This window comes from Schistocerca cancellata, chromosome 9 (assembly GCF_023864275.1).
Source record: "Schistocerca cancellata isolate TAMUIC-IGC-003103 chromosome 9, iqSchCanc2.1, whole genome shotgun sequence".
In the NCBI taxonomy this organism is placed as follows: domain Eukaryota; kingdom Metazoa; phylum Arthropoda; class Insecta; order Orthoptera; family Acrididae; genus Schistocerca; species Schistocerca cancellata.
The window spans coordinates 434,902,040-434,915,646 of record NC_064634.1 but is presented as its reverse complement, the minus strand read 5'-3'; the positions used below and the strand labels follow the sequence as shown (position 1 = coordinate 434,915,646).

At 41.7% G+C, this 13,607-nt stretch overlaps 1 protein-coding gene across 1 annotated transcript in view; it reads left to right on the top strand.

The window, feature by feature from the left end:
- Positions 1–13,607, top strand: part of LOC126101070 (protein takeout-like) — a 44,618-nt gene that overhangs the window by 15,010 nt on the left and 16,001 nt on the right. The window contains exons 2-3 of the mRNA XM_049911744.1: positions 7,897–7,989; positions 11,105–11,258. Coding sequence (XP_049767701.1) covers positions 7,897–7,989; positions 11,105–11,258 — 247 coding nt within the window. The remainder of the gene's footprint in view (positions 1–7,896; positions 7,990–11,104; positions 11,259–13,607) is intronic.

The window sequence follows — 13,607 nt, the reverse complement described above, 5'->3', positions numbered from 1 at the left end:
CGGACACACAGTTTCTCTCACGCAACCCCGTGGCTAGGAAAGCCCAGAGAAGAGCCTTCCAAAAATGGCTCTGAGCACTATGGGACTTAATTTCTAAGGTCATCAGTCCCCTAGAACTCAGAACTACTTAAACCTAACTAACCTAAGGACATCACACACATGCATGCCCGAGGCAGGATTCGAACCTGCGACCGTAGCTGTCGCGCGGTTCCAGACTGCAGCGCCTAGAACCACTCGGCCACGATGAGGCTTCCGCCGCCAACCTAACACCGGTAACTTTCACACAGGGAGAGCAAACCTCTTTGCCTACCTTAAAACTGAAGGTTTCGCCATTCTGTACGACCACCGCTGATTCTCTGCAGCAGACTAAACCACCGTATAGAAAAATGAAACACACCACATTCATTGAATCACGCATGCCAGAGACTTCTGAATCACTGGAAAGCAAATCAAATGATAATTAATGGGGTCTACAGGACCCTTTCAGAGTTTAAACTAGGTTTCGACAAACGATAGAATTTTTGACCAGTCTTTAGCAGTTCATGACGCGTACTTCTTGTCTTACCTTCCTGTTTCTCGCTCTTATCTGCATTTAGAGCTATAACGGCTAAGTGACGTTTAGCTGTCGAAACACCGACCTTCACCCCGTGTTTGACTATATTAGATTTAGAATGAGATTTGCTTTATGTAGTTAGGTTTGTTATTTATAAACCCCTCAGACGTACTGTTTACGGCGGAAGTCCATTCTTACCTTCACTCAGCAATCACTACATGTAACCCCGGCGAGATCAAGCCGTCCTCTGTCTGCAAAATAGGTTCGTTTTCATCCCACGTATAGATAAACTCGCCTACCAATCTACTAGCTCAACTATAAAATACTTTTGAGCGATATTGTACCCTCATGCAGCAACATATTTATTTCTTAACTTCGCTTTTTCGAGACGGCAAATGGAAAGACGTGGAGATATGCATTCTTGAACTTAAATGCGGATGGCAGCGAAGTCAGCTTGTGGCGGTGTTGGTTTTGATCACCAATGTTACCAATGGAACGTCATCACGCTGCAAGTGTCTCTCGCGGACTGAATGGTGTAGTTGTGAGTGCATTACGACGGAGCTACTGAACGTGGACACGTTGTTGGTGCTCGCGTGGTGAGTGTTTCCGCAACCAAGGGAGCAGAAGTGTTTGCTGTTTGAAGAAGCACTGTATTGGAGATTTAGACCGCAGAAAGCGGAGAAACGTCACGCGCTAAGACACACCTTGGAGGAAAACGTGTGCTGAGTGATCGTAGGAGACGGTTGTAGAAGAGGAGTGCGGCGAAACATAAACAGGGCAACATGAGCTAAAATCACTGCAGACTGAAATTCGCAACGTATTTCGCAAACAGTATTCACATATGCCATTGTATGTACCTACACAAATACGGAGTGTTCAAAAAGTCTCTTTGCAGGTGCCATATGATTGTTAGCCGCGCGTGCCGTATGCCGCAGTGACTATAACGAAATGAAACTCGGTGAAATATAAGTTACTAATTTATTGAGTATTCGTTTTTATTTATAAAATTTCACATTAAATGTTAAAAGTGCCCCCCCCCCCCACCCCTGTTACCAGCCGGAGTGGCTGTGCGGTTCTAGGCGCTACAGTCTGGAGCCGCGTGACCGCTACGGTCGCAGGTTCGAATCCTGCCTCGAGCATGGATGTGTGCGATGTCCTTAGGTTAGTTAGGTTTAAGTAGTTCTAAGTTCTAGGGGACTGATGACCACAGCAGTTAAGTCCCATAGTGCTCAGAGCCATTTTTTGTCCCCCCTGTTGTTGAATACACAATTCAATTCGTCTAACATGTTTCCAAACACAAGCTGTAACATTTCTTCTGTAACACAACTTTTCAATTCATCGATGGATTTCGGACGGCTTTAATAGACAGTTGCTTTCGCAGCACCCCAGAAGAAAAAGTCAGATGATGTTAGGTCAGATGATCGTGGAGGCCAAAGTCCGTGTGAAATTATGCAATCATCAAGAACATCAGCAAGCAGTGACATTGAAACGCGAGTTGCATGTGTGGTTGCACCATCTTGTTGAAAATAACCTTTCAGTATTTCAACACAAGTTCTCCTATGAATGGGTACAGAATATCACTGCAGTATTGTTGTGAGTTTATTGTTTCGTTGTAAAATATGGACCCACAATCCGACGTCTGGAAATTGCAATCCAAACTCATATGTTCACTGAATGAAATGGTTCCTCATAAATACGCAATGGATTTGCAGTACACATACGAGAATTTCACGAGTTCATGTACCAGGATAACTGTAACCACGCCTCATCAATCAAAAACTTTTCATTATGAGTATCCCTTCCTTTTTGTTGAACGAAATTTTTGAACCATTGATAATAATGCAGTCTCTTGCCATGATCAGTATTTTTCAATTCTTGTACGACTGTCACTAAGTATGTGAAAAGATCTAATTTTTTCCTTTCAGCTGCGTGGGCCGTTTCGACACTAACACCGATTTCCTGGGCGAATTTTCTTACTGACTTGTTCGGACTCATGGACATTTTATCGGAAATATCGAGTAGTTTATCCTCAGACAAAACGCTAGGACGACCACTTCTCGGTGCATATGTCACTGAACCTGTTAATTAAATCTCGCACAGTATCGCGCTATGGGAGTGTTGTCTCTGGGAAAACTGAATTAAATATTTGACGAACTGAAATTGTGTATTTACCGCCAGCTTTGAACACTTGTTCGAGGTAAAACACACGTTCTTCAATGGTTAACATTTTAACAGTGACAGAAACGAAACAGACGAACAAAGGAACTAAAATGTTCACGTCAACACGTAACGACACACACCAACGATAGTACTGACGCTGGCTGAGATAAACGAAACAGAGGAATGTTGGGAGAGTCCACTTGAAGGGAAGTAGCCCAGGCAGGCGAACCATCATACGGCACGCGCGGCTAACAATCATACGGCACTGCGGAAAGACTGTTTGAACATACCGTATACCATTTTACGACACATAGTTCAAGAGATATGATGTCGTAAACACTGAAATGCGCTAAAAATTGCCGCATCGTGCATGAAGTTTTCATACATTTATTCTTTACTACTTAGACAGTCCTACAGTCGAGTTTGCCTGTTTACAAAATTGGAACAGTTGCGCCCAGCGTCCAGAAACTGCTTCATAATTTCAAAGGTATTTCGCGACTACATGGAAAGGAAAGTTTTCTTATGTAACATCACCAACACAGTTATTTTACTTTTGTTTTCCTTTTTAATAGAAAATTTACAATACCCGTCTATTACGCGACTACGTAATAGATTCTGAGTGTTATCATCCCTATCTTCTCGCATTCCCATTCAGTTTTAATGGCCTGTGAGCACAGAATGCTAGACTGCTTCTTTGTATACAAACAGGGAGTTGACTGTGAACGTCCTTCATACCGCGAACAGGTAGTGAAAGGTGGACAGCGCTGACACGACGAGGCCAAACTGGAAGACATACACCGACCGAAAAATACCACTCCGCAGTACTAAAGAAAACGTCGTACTGTAACGGGCACGTCAAACAAGTATCGAGAAAGCCAAGGTAGGTGGACTCCCGACCCGCACGCGGCTTACACATACGACACGCACATGGCTGGCTCGACGTGGCTGGCCGTCTCCTTAGGTGTCAAGACATCGTCACTTTGGTATTAGAGGAAAGTGTATGTGTGTGTGTGTGTGTGTGTGTGTGTGTGTGTGTGTGTTTGTGTATGCGTGCGTGCGTGTGTGTGTGTGTGTGTGTGTGTGTGTGTGTGTGAGCGTGTGTGTGTTATGTAAGTGGGGGTAAAAATGTAGAGGGTTACCGAGAGATGAATACAGTAAGCAGGTTGAAATGAACGGAGGTTCCACTGTTTACTCAGAGACGAAGAGGCTTGCACAGGATAGAGTAGAATGGAGAGTTGCACAAACCAGTCTTCCGACTGAAGACCACAACAACAAAATGGTTCGCAAACGAAGAAACCCTCTGACATAAATGTGTTTTAAAATGGACGATGTACTACAGCCCGGTGCCTGGGAACGTGCATTTCAGAAACGACGAAGGTGGTCGGGTGTTCACGTGCTTCTGCCGCTATCGTCTGTGGAAAAGCGGTTGAAGGACAATGAAACGACGAATAGTCCACAAAATGTCGGATGTCTACGCTTCGACACAGAACGTGGATTGAATCTCTCATTTTGAAAGTACTGAACGAGCAATATTCTCCTTTCTTCTTTTGGGTCAACTAAGGACGACGCACAATTTCAATGCTTCCCTCTTCGGTGTTCCTCCAGTATTATTTCATCTGTTCACTATGTATCGTTTTTCTCCCCTCGGACCATTTTGTCCCTGTCTTCCTCTCCCTCTTGTCTTGGAATCCTTCCATTGTTAACACTTTCCTTCTGAAATTCTCTCCTTCTGTTGCTTCTTTTTCACTTATATTGTTTCTTTCCAAATCTTTCCTACATCCTTGTATCCAGGCTATTGTTGATTTCTTGTCCCAAAGATATTTAAAAATCTATTTTGTTAACCTGTTGCTGTTAATTCTGTATAAGTGTCCATAAAATGGCAGTCGCCTCTTTCGTAGTGTTACATTTATGTTTTCTATGTAGCGATAAACTTCTTCACTGCTTCTTAATTTCCATACCTCTGTAATTTTTGGTGGTCCAAGTACTTTTCCAATGATTTTTCTTTCTACGACTTCAAATTTGTGTAATTTGTAGTTCAGTACTAAACACTGACTTGCATAAAGAAATTCTGGTTTTTAGTAATGTGTTGCAGTACTGTATCTTCAAATTTTTAGACAGACACCTTTTGTTGTAGACATTCCTAGTTATTCCATAAGCTCTCTCCATTTTATGTACTTTTTCTTCTATAGCGAATTTTTCTAAGCCATTTTCTTGGGTAATTTCTCTCAGATATTTAAATTTATTTACCCTCTTTATCGGGCCAATATCTGTTGCTAGGGATTCCGGAGCATTATTCATATTTGTCATAAATTTTGTTTTTTCTACAGATATTCTGAAACCTGCTTTGTTGGCTATTTCTTCTAAGAGATTTAGTCGTATTCCAGCATTTGTTAGGTTTTCAGAAAGAATGGCAGAATCATCTTCAAATGCTAAACAGTGGATTTCAATACCTTTGTTTTTAGTTCCCAGTCTGATTGGTGATAGCGTCTCTTCTTTTAGCATTTGTTTCCATTCTCTTACTATTTTCCATAACACACAGTTAAAGAGGAGTGGAGACAGGGTATCACCTTGCCTTACACCTGTTTTTATTTTGAATGCCTTCGATATTTCACCATGATACTTTACTTTTGATAAATAAGGTTTGCTGATTTCGATTTGACTCAAGTTCTCTGATTATTTATCTAGTGTTTTCCTATCAACTACGTCAAATGCCTTTTTAAAAGCTATGAATATTACAATTATATCTTTGGAGTTTGTAAGTCTGTGAAGAATTATGGACTTTAGGTTGAAAATCTGTTCTGAGCAAGATCTGCCCTTTCTAAGTCCACTCTGATACTCTTCCAATTGGCCATCACGTGTTGCTTCTACCTTATTCAGTAGTATTGCTGAAAATATTTTATAACCCACTGGCAACAAAGATATACCTCTGTAGTTATTTACATTTTGCTTGTCGCCTTTCTTGTGCAAGGGATGGATGAGAGCCACTTTCCAGTCTTCTGATAGCTTTTCAGTTGAAGGAGCGATCTATAATAATAATAATAATTTTTTTTTGCTTGCAAACATTGAACAACATACATCGTATAAAATATTTCTTCATTTAAGACAAATGGTTTCGACAGGCTTTGCTGTCATCTTCAGGTCTTAAGAGAATTTTTGTTGTGAAACATGTCGAGTTTACATTGAATCTCACACCGCATTGTCATGTGGATAAAAATTGGCATCTTTTAGTTATGACGGGCTTTTATAAAGTGCTGATTTACAATTTAGCATGAGGTTCGACGTAAAATGAACACTTTTCACAACAAAATGGTTTTTAAGATCCGAAGATCACAGCAAAATCTGTAAAAACCGGTTGTCTTAAATAAAGAAATATCTTACGCGATCTAGCATGTTGAATGTTTTTTGGCAAACAGAACACGGATGACAAATAACTGCCAGCTGCACCAAACAGGTGTCAATACGTGAGGGCTCTGCCGACAGAATAAAACGCGGTTGCAGGCGTAAGTGTTTCACAGCACGCCGTTCAGCGCACATAATTGAACATGAGTTCGGAGCACATAATTGAACATTCGGCTCCACGGTAGACTTCTTCATGTCCTCAGGCTGACCCAATTAAATGGTGTGGGCCCAGGATCATCGAGAGTGGAATTTTGATCAAATGAAACGTGTCACCGGGTCCGCAACACCAGGTCGATGGTCGTCTGTGGATACACCGATTACCAGGTGTACGGGTACCCGGAACGCCGTCCACGCCTTGGACGAAGACTAGAGGTGACAGTAAGAGGAACATTTTCCTGCGATTCCACAGGACTTGTAATAACGAAAGGCACCATGACAGCAATGGACTACTTGAACATTATTGTGGGCCAGCTATATTCTGTCAGGCTTGATTTTTTCCCCGACGAGGCATGCATGTTCTAGCAGGATAACTGCCCTTCTCACTAGGTAAGAATCTTAATGCAGCTGTTTGATGTGTTATAACAGCGAACTGAAACAGATGTCTTAGCAATCAAATTCCCCTTATTTGAACGTGATAGAATACATCTGGGATGCTATTTGGCCTCAGCTGCACACCCACGAACCCCAGGACCGTAATTTCCGAGAACTGCGTGACCTGTGCGTATGTATATCTCAGAAAACTACTAAGCACTTGTCAGATTTACGCCATCAAGAACCATAAGGAGTCCCGACGGGAAAAGCCATGCTACTAAACAGCCGGTCATATTGGTTTGGCTCATCACAGACTGAACAATGTGCTTTTCTGCAATTAGTTATGTTATTGTTGTCTCTTAGAAGCGTATATACATAATGAAATCTCTGGCGTAAATTTGCACTGCTGAAACAATTTTTATCTTGATGCTGAAGCTGAGTTTCGTCAATGTTTGTTTTTAGATAAATAGGTATTTTAGAGTATTACACCTTGAGCAAACGCAATTTTCTTCTTTTCCATACAAGCATGTGAGGAACAAATTACTATAATTCCAGTACTGTATACATTGTCATGCAACCTATACTCGTTATTTGAAAGGAAATGAAAGAAATCCACTGATGATGTCCAAAATGCATCGAAAACATTTATTCGTGAAAAAAAGATAATTGTGTTTGCTCTAGCAAGAATCCTTTTCAAACTTTATTTACTTCAATAGATTGTTGGCTCAGTAAACAGAATGATGTTACAGTAACACATCAGGCTACTAAGAATCACCATCGGACATTGCTGAAGTTGGGCAGCATGACCTAGTCTCTCTCTTTAAAGGTAGTAGTGCCCTTTTATACTTGATATTAACAGATCCCGACGTTATGGGAAATTTGCTGTTCTCCTTGACACAATACTGTTAAAAGCCTCTCAACTTTCGTTAAAAAAATTGTATTAAACACCTGCAAATAAATTCTTTCAATGAGCTGTTTACTTAAAATCCCGATGTGTCTCATTATTCCTATTTAAGAGTCCTGTAATTGCACGTAATTACTGATACCAGACTTAAATATTTTTTCAATATTAAACTATTCAGTATTATGTGGCTGGTTTGAAATTTAACATTTTCCTTCGACTCTTCAGTAACTTTTGTAATTGAAATAATCCTTTGGAGCTACTATAGTGGCATTTAGCATGTCTTAGATTCTCCCAACTGTTTAACGTAGGAACAATAGTAAAGTAACCACAACTCTGCTTAACGTTTCAGCGTCGTCGTTCAAAACGTGCAAGCAGAATGACCCGGACTTCAACGGCTGCCTCAAGCAGGCGATGCAGTCAGCTGCACCACTGCTCAAGAAAGGTACACCTCGTGATAATGTGTCTGCGCAGTGCTACCTTAAAAATGTTGTCATCTTCACATACTTTACACATACTTTCAGCAGCAATAGTAAATACTGTAGTGACAGTACAGACTAATTGGAATAAAACATTTCATATCAGATGAATCCATTGTATTGCTTGCAGAGATGCATCTGTTAGAATGTGAGCCAAACAAATATTCAATATAGTTAAGCACTTTTATAGGGGAACCACTTATGTCATTTTCCTTTCTCATAACTGCAATTATTGGCATTGGTTTTGTTTTGTGCAGTGTAACTTTATAGTATGTTTACAGTACTACATACAAACTTTCTTGATTATTTCATTTGCTTTCTATGCACTGATTTCTCTTGTTTTCTTAGCAACCATCGTATCGCTGTCATGAATCAAGTAAAGTATGTATCCTAATATGGTCCCCTGAGGAACACCAGTATTTACGTATTTTGAAATCGTAAACGTGACTGCGATTCAGCATCTGTACAAAATTTGAAGAGATTGAAAAAATGAGCCAACCAATTGCAAAAAAAGATTGATCTAGCCCCTGTCCAAGGTTTCGATATTTATAAATATATCTTCTTCAGAAGGATTGTACCGTTTTACTTTAGATGGCGGTAAATTACATTAGCTTCTCGGCTTCAGCAAATGTAATTTACACTATGTGTTGTTACAAGGTCCACTTCGTCGGAAGAAAATACTTTTATACATACCGAAACCTAGGTCAAGGACTAAATAAACGTTTCGTTTGCAATTTGTTGGCTGACTTTTTTGAAAATCTGCTAATTCCTTTTGGTGTTGTTAAGTGAATCACTTAAAGAGTTTCAATATTGGAGGTTTATGTTACAAGTACTCTGTGTACAATAACTGTCATATATGATCAGAACGTGTCATTGTTATTCATTTAGTTATACGAAACGTTCTAATGGAAAGGTACGAACGTCATTACAACGAAAAAAGCGGAAATTAGCATATGCCGCTTTGCGAAAACGTAGTCAGATACCTAGGAAGGCGAATGTGGTGTCCGCCAAGGTTGTGCCCATGAGTCCCCTCCCCTTTAAAAATTCAAAGCTGTGACCTCAACAGACTAGGTGATGCCCACCGTCATTTTCGATGTCCGAGGATCGACACTCATCGAATTCATCAAGCACGGAAAACCGTAAAAGTGACGTCTACGTGCTGTGAGACACTTGGTTGTCTATGCAACTCCTGCTCTACGATAACTCGTATCCACACGTGACCACGGTGACAAAAAAGGGTAATAGCCCTGCAACTTCCCGTTGTTTGGTCCCCTTAAAAGCTTCAACTCAGACGACGAACTGATGGACACTGAGGAAGACTAGATCCTGCCACAGCCACAGGAATACTGAAAAAAAGGAACCATTCTGATAATGAAACAGTGAGATGGTTGTGGACAGGCCTCAGTTGATTACTTTTGAATAAAAATTTACATTATATACACAGTTTTCTTTCGTACCTTTTCTTTTGAACACCCCTCATATTACTAATATTGCATTAATTCACTGAAGCGCCAAAGAAATTGGTATAGGCATGAGTATTCAAATACACAGATATATAAGCACATAGAATACGGTGCTGCGTCGGCAACGCCTACACAAGAAAACAAGTGTCTAGCACAATTGTTAGATGGGTTACTGCTGCTACACTGCAGGTTATCAGGATTTAACTGAGTTTAAACGTCGTATTATAGTTGGCGCATGAGCGCTGGGACACTGCATCTCCGAAGTAGCTATGAGGTGGGGATTTTCCCATTCTACCATTTCACGAGTGTACCGTGAACATCAGGAATCCGGTAAAACATCAAATCTCCGGCATCACTGAGGCCGGAAAAAGATCCTACAAAAACGGGACCGATGACGACTGAAGCGAAATCATTCAACGTGACATAAGTGCAACATTTCCGCAAGTTGCTGCAGATTTCAATGCTAGGCCATCAAGAAGTGTCAGCGTTCGAACCATTTAACGAAACATCATCGACATGGGGTTTCGGAGCCGAAGGTCCACTCGCGTACCCTTGATAACTGAAAGAAAAAAAACCTTTACGCCTCGCCTGGGCCCGTCAACAACGCCATTGTACTGTTGAGGCATGTTACCTGGTTGGACACGCCTCGTTTCAAGCTGATGGACGTGTACAGCTATGGAGACAAACTCATGGATCCATGGACCCTGCATATCAGCAGGGGACTGTTCAAGCTGGTGAAGGCTCTGTAATGGTGTGGGAAGTGTGCAGTTGCAGTTATATGGGAACCCTGATGCGTCTAGATGCGACTGTCACAGGTGACAAATACGTCAGCATTCTATCTGATCACTTGCATCCATTCGTGCCCATTTGGCAGCCCTATGGACTTCGGCAATTCCAGCAGGACAATGCAACACACCACACGTCCAGAATTGCTATTGTGACTCCTGGAACACTCTTATGAGTTTAAACACATCCGCTTGCCAACAGATCCCCAGACATGAACTTTATTGAGCATGTCTGGGATGTCTTGCAACGTGCTGTTTAGAAGAGGTCTCCACCGCCTGGTGCTCTTACTGATTTATGGACAGTCCTGCGGGATTCATGGTGTCAGTTCCCTCCAGGACTACTTCAGACATTGGTCTAGTCCACGCCACGTCGTGCTGGGGCATTTCTGCTTGCTCTTGGGGGACGTGCCGTTATTAGGCATATGAAGCAGTTTCTTTCGCTCTTCAGTGTATATTTGACATACGTGTTATAATTTAAAAATATCTTACAACTGTGTTGGGAACTACGTTGTCACGATATTCCACGAGGCAGAGAAAATAGATTTTTTTAACCACTTATTTATTCCCACGACAATGTTTTCTCATTTAGGATGCAGGAAGGCCGCGCGGGATTAGCCCAGCGGTCTAGGGCGCTGCAGTCATGGACTGTGCGGCTGGTCCCGGCGGAGGTTCGAGTCCTCCCTTGGGCATGGGTGTGTGTGTTTGTCCTTAGGATAATTTAGGTTAAGTAGTGTGTAAGCTTAGGGACTGATGACCTTAGCAGTTAAGTCCCACAAGATTTTACACACATTTGAACATTTTTTATGCAGGAAGTAATAATTGTATTTGAACAGGGATTCCCAGCCTTGGCGTGCCGTCAATAGATCCTATGCCATTCGCGGCTATCAAGATCCAGCAAGAGAACAAGCAGAAACCAGTAGCAGTGGACCTCGAGTTCGATAACCTGCTCGTCTACGAGATGTCTCGCGGCTTCGTGGATTCCGTCGAGTGAGTATCTCTTCAATTCAGTCTCCGACGTGTGGGGATAGAGTACTGCTACGACTGGAAACCAGTCACACAATTACTTTTATCACAGAGCTTGAGTAGACTGAAGCTCTTTAACTGTGATGTAGCGCTACCTATAATGATAACCGAAACAATACGACCGCTGAATACCACGGGATATAATGCTACCAAGTGGCTTTGAGGGGATGTGAAATGGTATGAATAATATAAAACCGCATCGAGATGAAATTGGGAGATCCACTGACATATGTGACTTCGACAAGGCGAGCATTTATAGTCCGCTGCCTTGGAACAAGTATATCGGAAACTGCGAAGCTATTCGCTTTCTACTGTCGTTGGCATCTATGAAAAGTGTTTGAACACTGGCGAAACCACGCGCAGGCGTCAAGTTGTCGGAAGTCCACACCAAATCAGGAGGTCGTAGCAGTGCCATTTCTGTAAAGCAAAATAGGCCGCGATCTGTGGAAGACATAACCATCACTTATGAAGGAATACGAGGGCTATTCGGAAAGTCGGTCGCAAAACAGAAACAACAGTGAAAATCAATAATGATTGGTTAGGAACAGTTTGCTACAACTTCCACGTACTTCTCTAAATTGTCGACTTACAAATGGCAGCGTTGTACCACTTTCCAGTACCCTCACCATAGGACGTAGCCGCCTGTTCTTCCCGTCACTTGCATGCGCTGTGCTAAAATGTTGTCGTCATAGCCGCCGGTTCATGTCAGCAGAGATGAACATTAGAGGGAGCCATGCAGGTGATGTATGGTGGCTGATCAGACAGTCCCCATCGAAAACGCTGCCCCTGCAGTGTGCGACCGAGAACTGTCATGAAAAAGGAAATGCATGACACGTGGGGCTGCACGAAATCCGGTGAAACCTCGCAACGGGCTCCCATACTTGGCGGGAGAGACACTAAGGTTCTAGGCGTCTTCACTATGTGCTCAGCATTGAAAAGAGCGACGAGACGCGGTTGACAGACATACTAAAGACACTGCCAAACACATCTGTGCAAAGATTCATCGGACTTTTGGTGACGTTTCCGTTTGGCGGCCCCTTAATTTCCGGATATCTCTCGTAGTTAGTTATATAACTGTTTCCGCAGTTGCAAATGTCATGGCTCAACGGGCTAGAGAAATTGAAGTTTGTCGGTTCCCTCGATACGGCGCTGATCTTATGGCAGAGTTTGCTACAAGTGCGAACATCAAGAGAGCAACCTCGATCCACATGTTCAGGTAGTCCCATACCAAGCCACGAGGCATTATATTGGCGCCAATGTTCCATATTACTGTTCTGTTGTATCTCATGTTTGTGTTATGTATCCGTATGTTGTCATGTACTGCTATTCTCTAAACTCCTGCATGAACGTTACATTTTTACAGAAGCACAACTTAGCAACCATTCAGCTTCTGTTATCTGCTTCTCTTTTTTATTCATTTTCATAGTAGACTAGCATGGCAGCTGCGCAACTTGTTCATTTCTCTAAAATAAATTTAGGAGAATTTTTCTTCTTCTTTTTATTTAGTCTTTGTCCTGTATCTACACGCAGTCGGCGTGGCGACTATCGGATTTGGCGTTGATAATGTTAGAATATGGTCGGTTGCCCTTCCTGTCACCATATTTGCGGAGAAATATTTAGAAAAATTTTAAAGCAATGCAATTGTTATATGTTTGTAAATTTTAAAAATAGTGGTAAAACAGTGATGGTTGTAGACGCTATATAAGGTCACTGTTCTGCGAGAAACCGTTACTGTGGAACTATATATGATAAAACGATGTCTCACGAATTTCGATTAATTACGTCCAATTGCATTATATCCCTAAAAAAATCGTCTTTGAACAGTAAACAGTAAACTAATCAGTAAGAATAATAAACGACTCTCATCAACGATCACGGCTAGAGTACATCTGGAATTGCACAGCATGTTTAAAGAAAAGTACGACATATTCCTAATGCAGGTACTGTTAGTCAAGACTACAAGAAATGTTTCTATCGGTACCTCAAGGTCCTAGTGGTGATAGAGAGATAGTGTCAAATGTTTTGTACAGCCCTTGGACGATGCACTATTTGTATACCCAGCAGAAGGATCGTCTTACTGTGATTATTCTACTGTACAGTGTCAAAGTCTGAATATTACACATGTCCTCCAGCTAGGCAAATGGAACAAATATGTTGGTTCTTTGTGCATTATATGTGATCTCTCTTGTGCCTTAAAATGGCTTATCGAGACACCATTTCCTGAGAAAACATGATGTTTTGGTACCAAAAGCAAGACGCACATTCCAAGAGGGCTGTGAACGGCAAATGGGTGTAATTTTTTCGATATATATC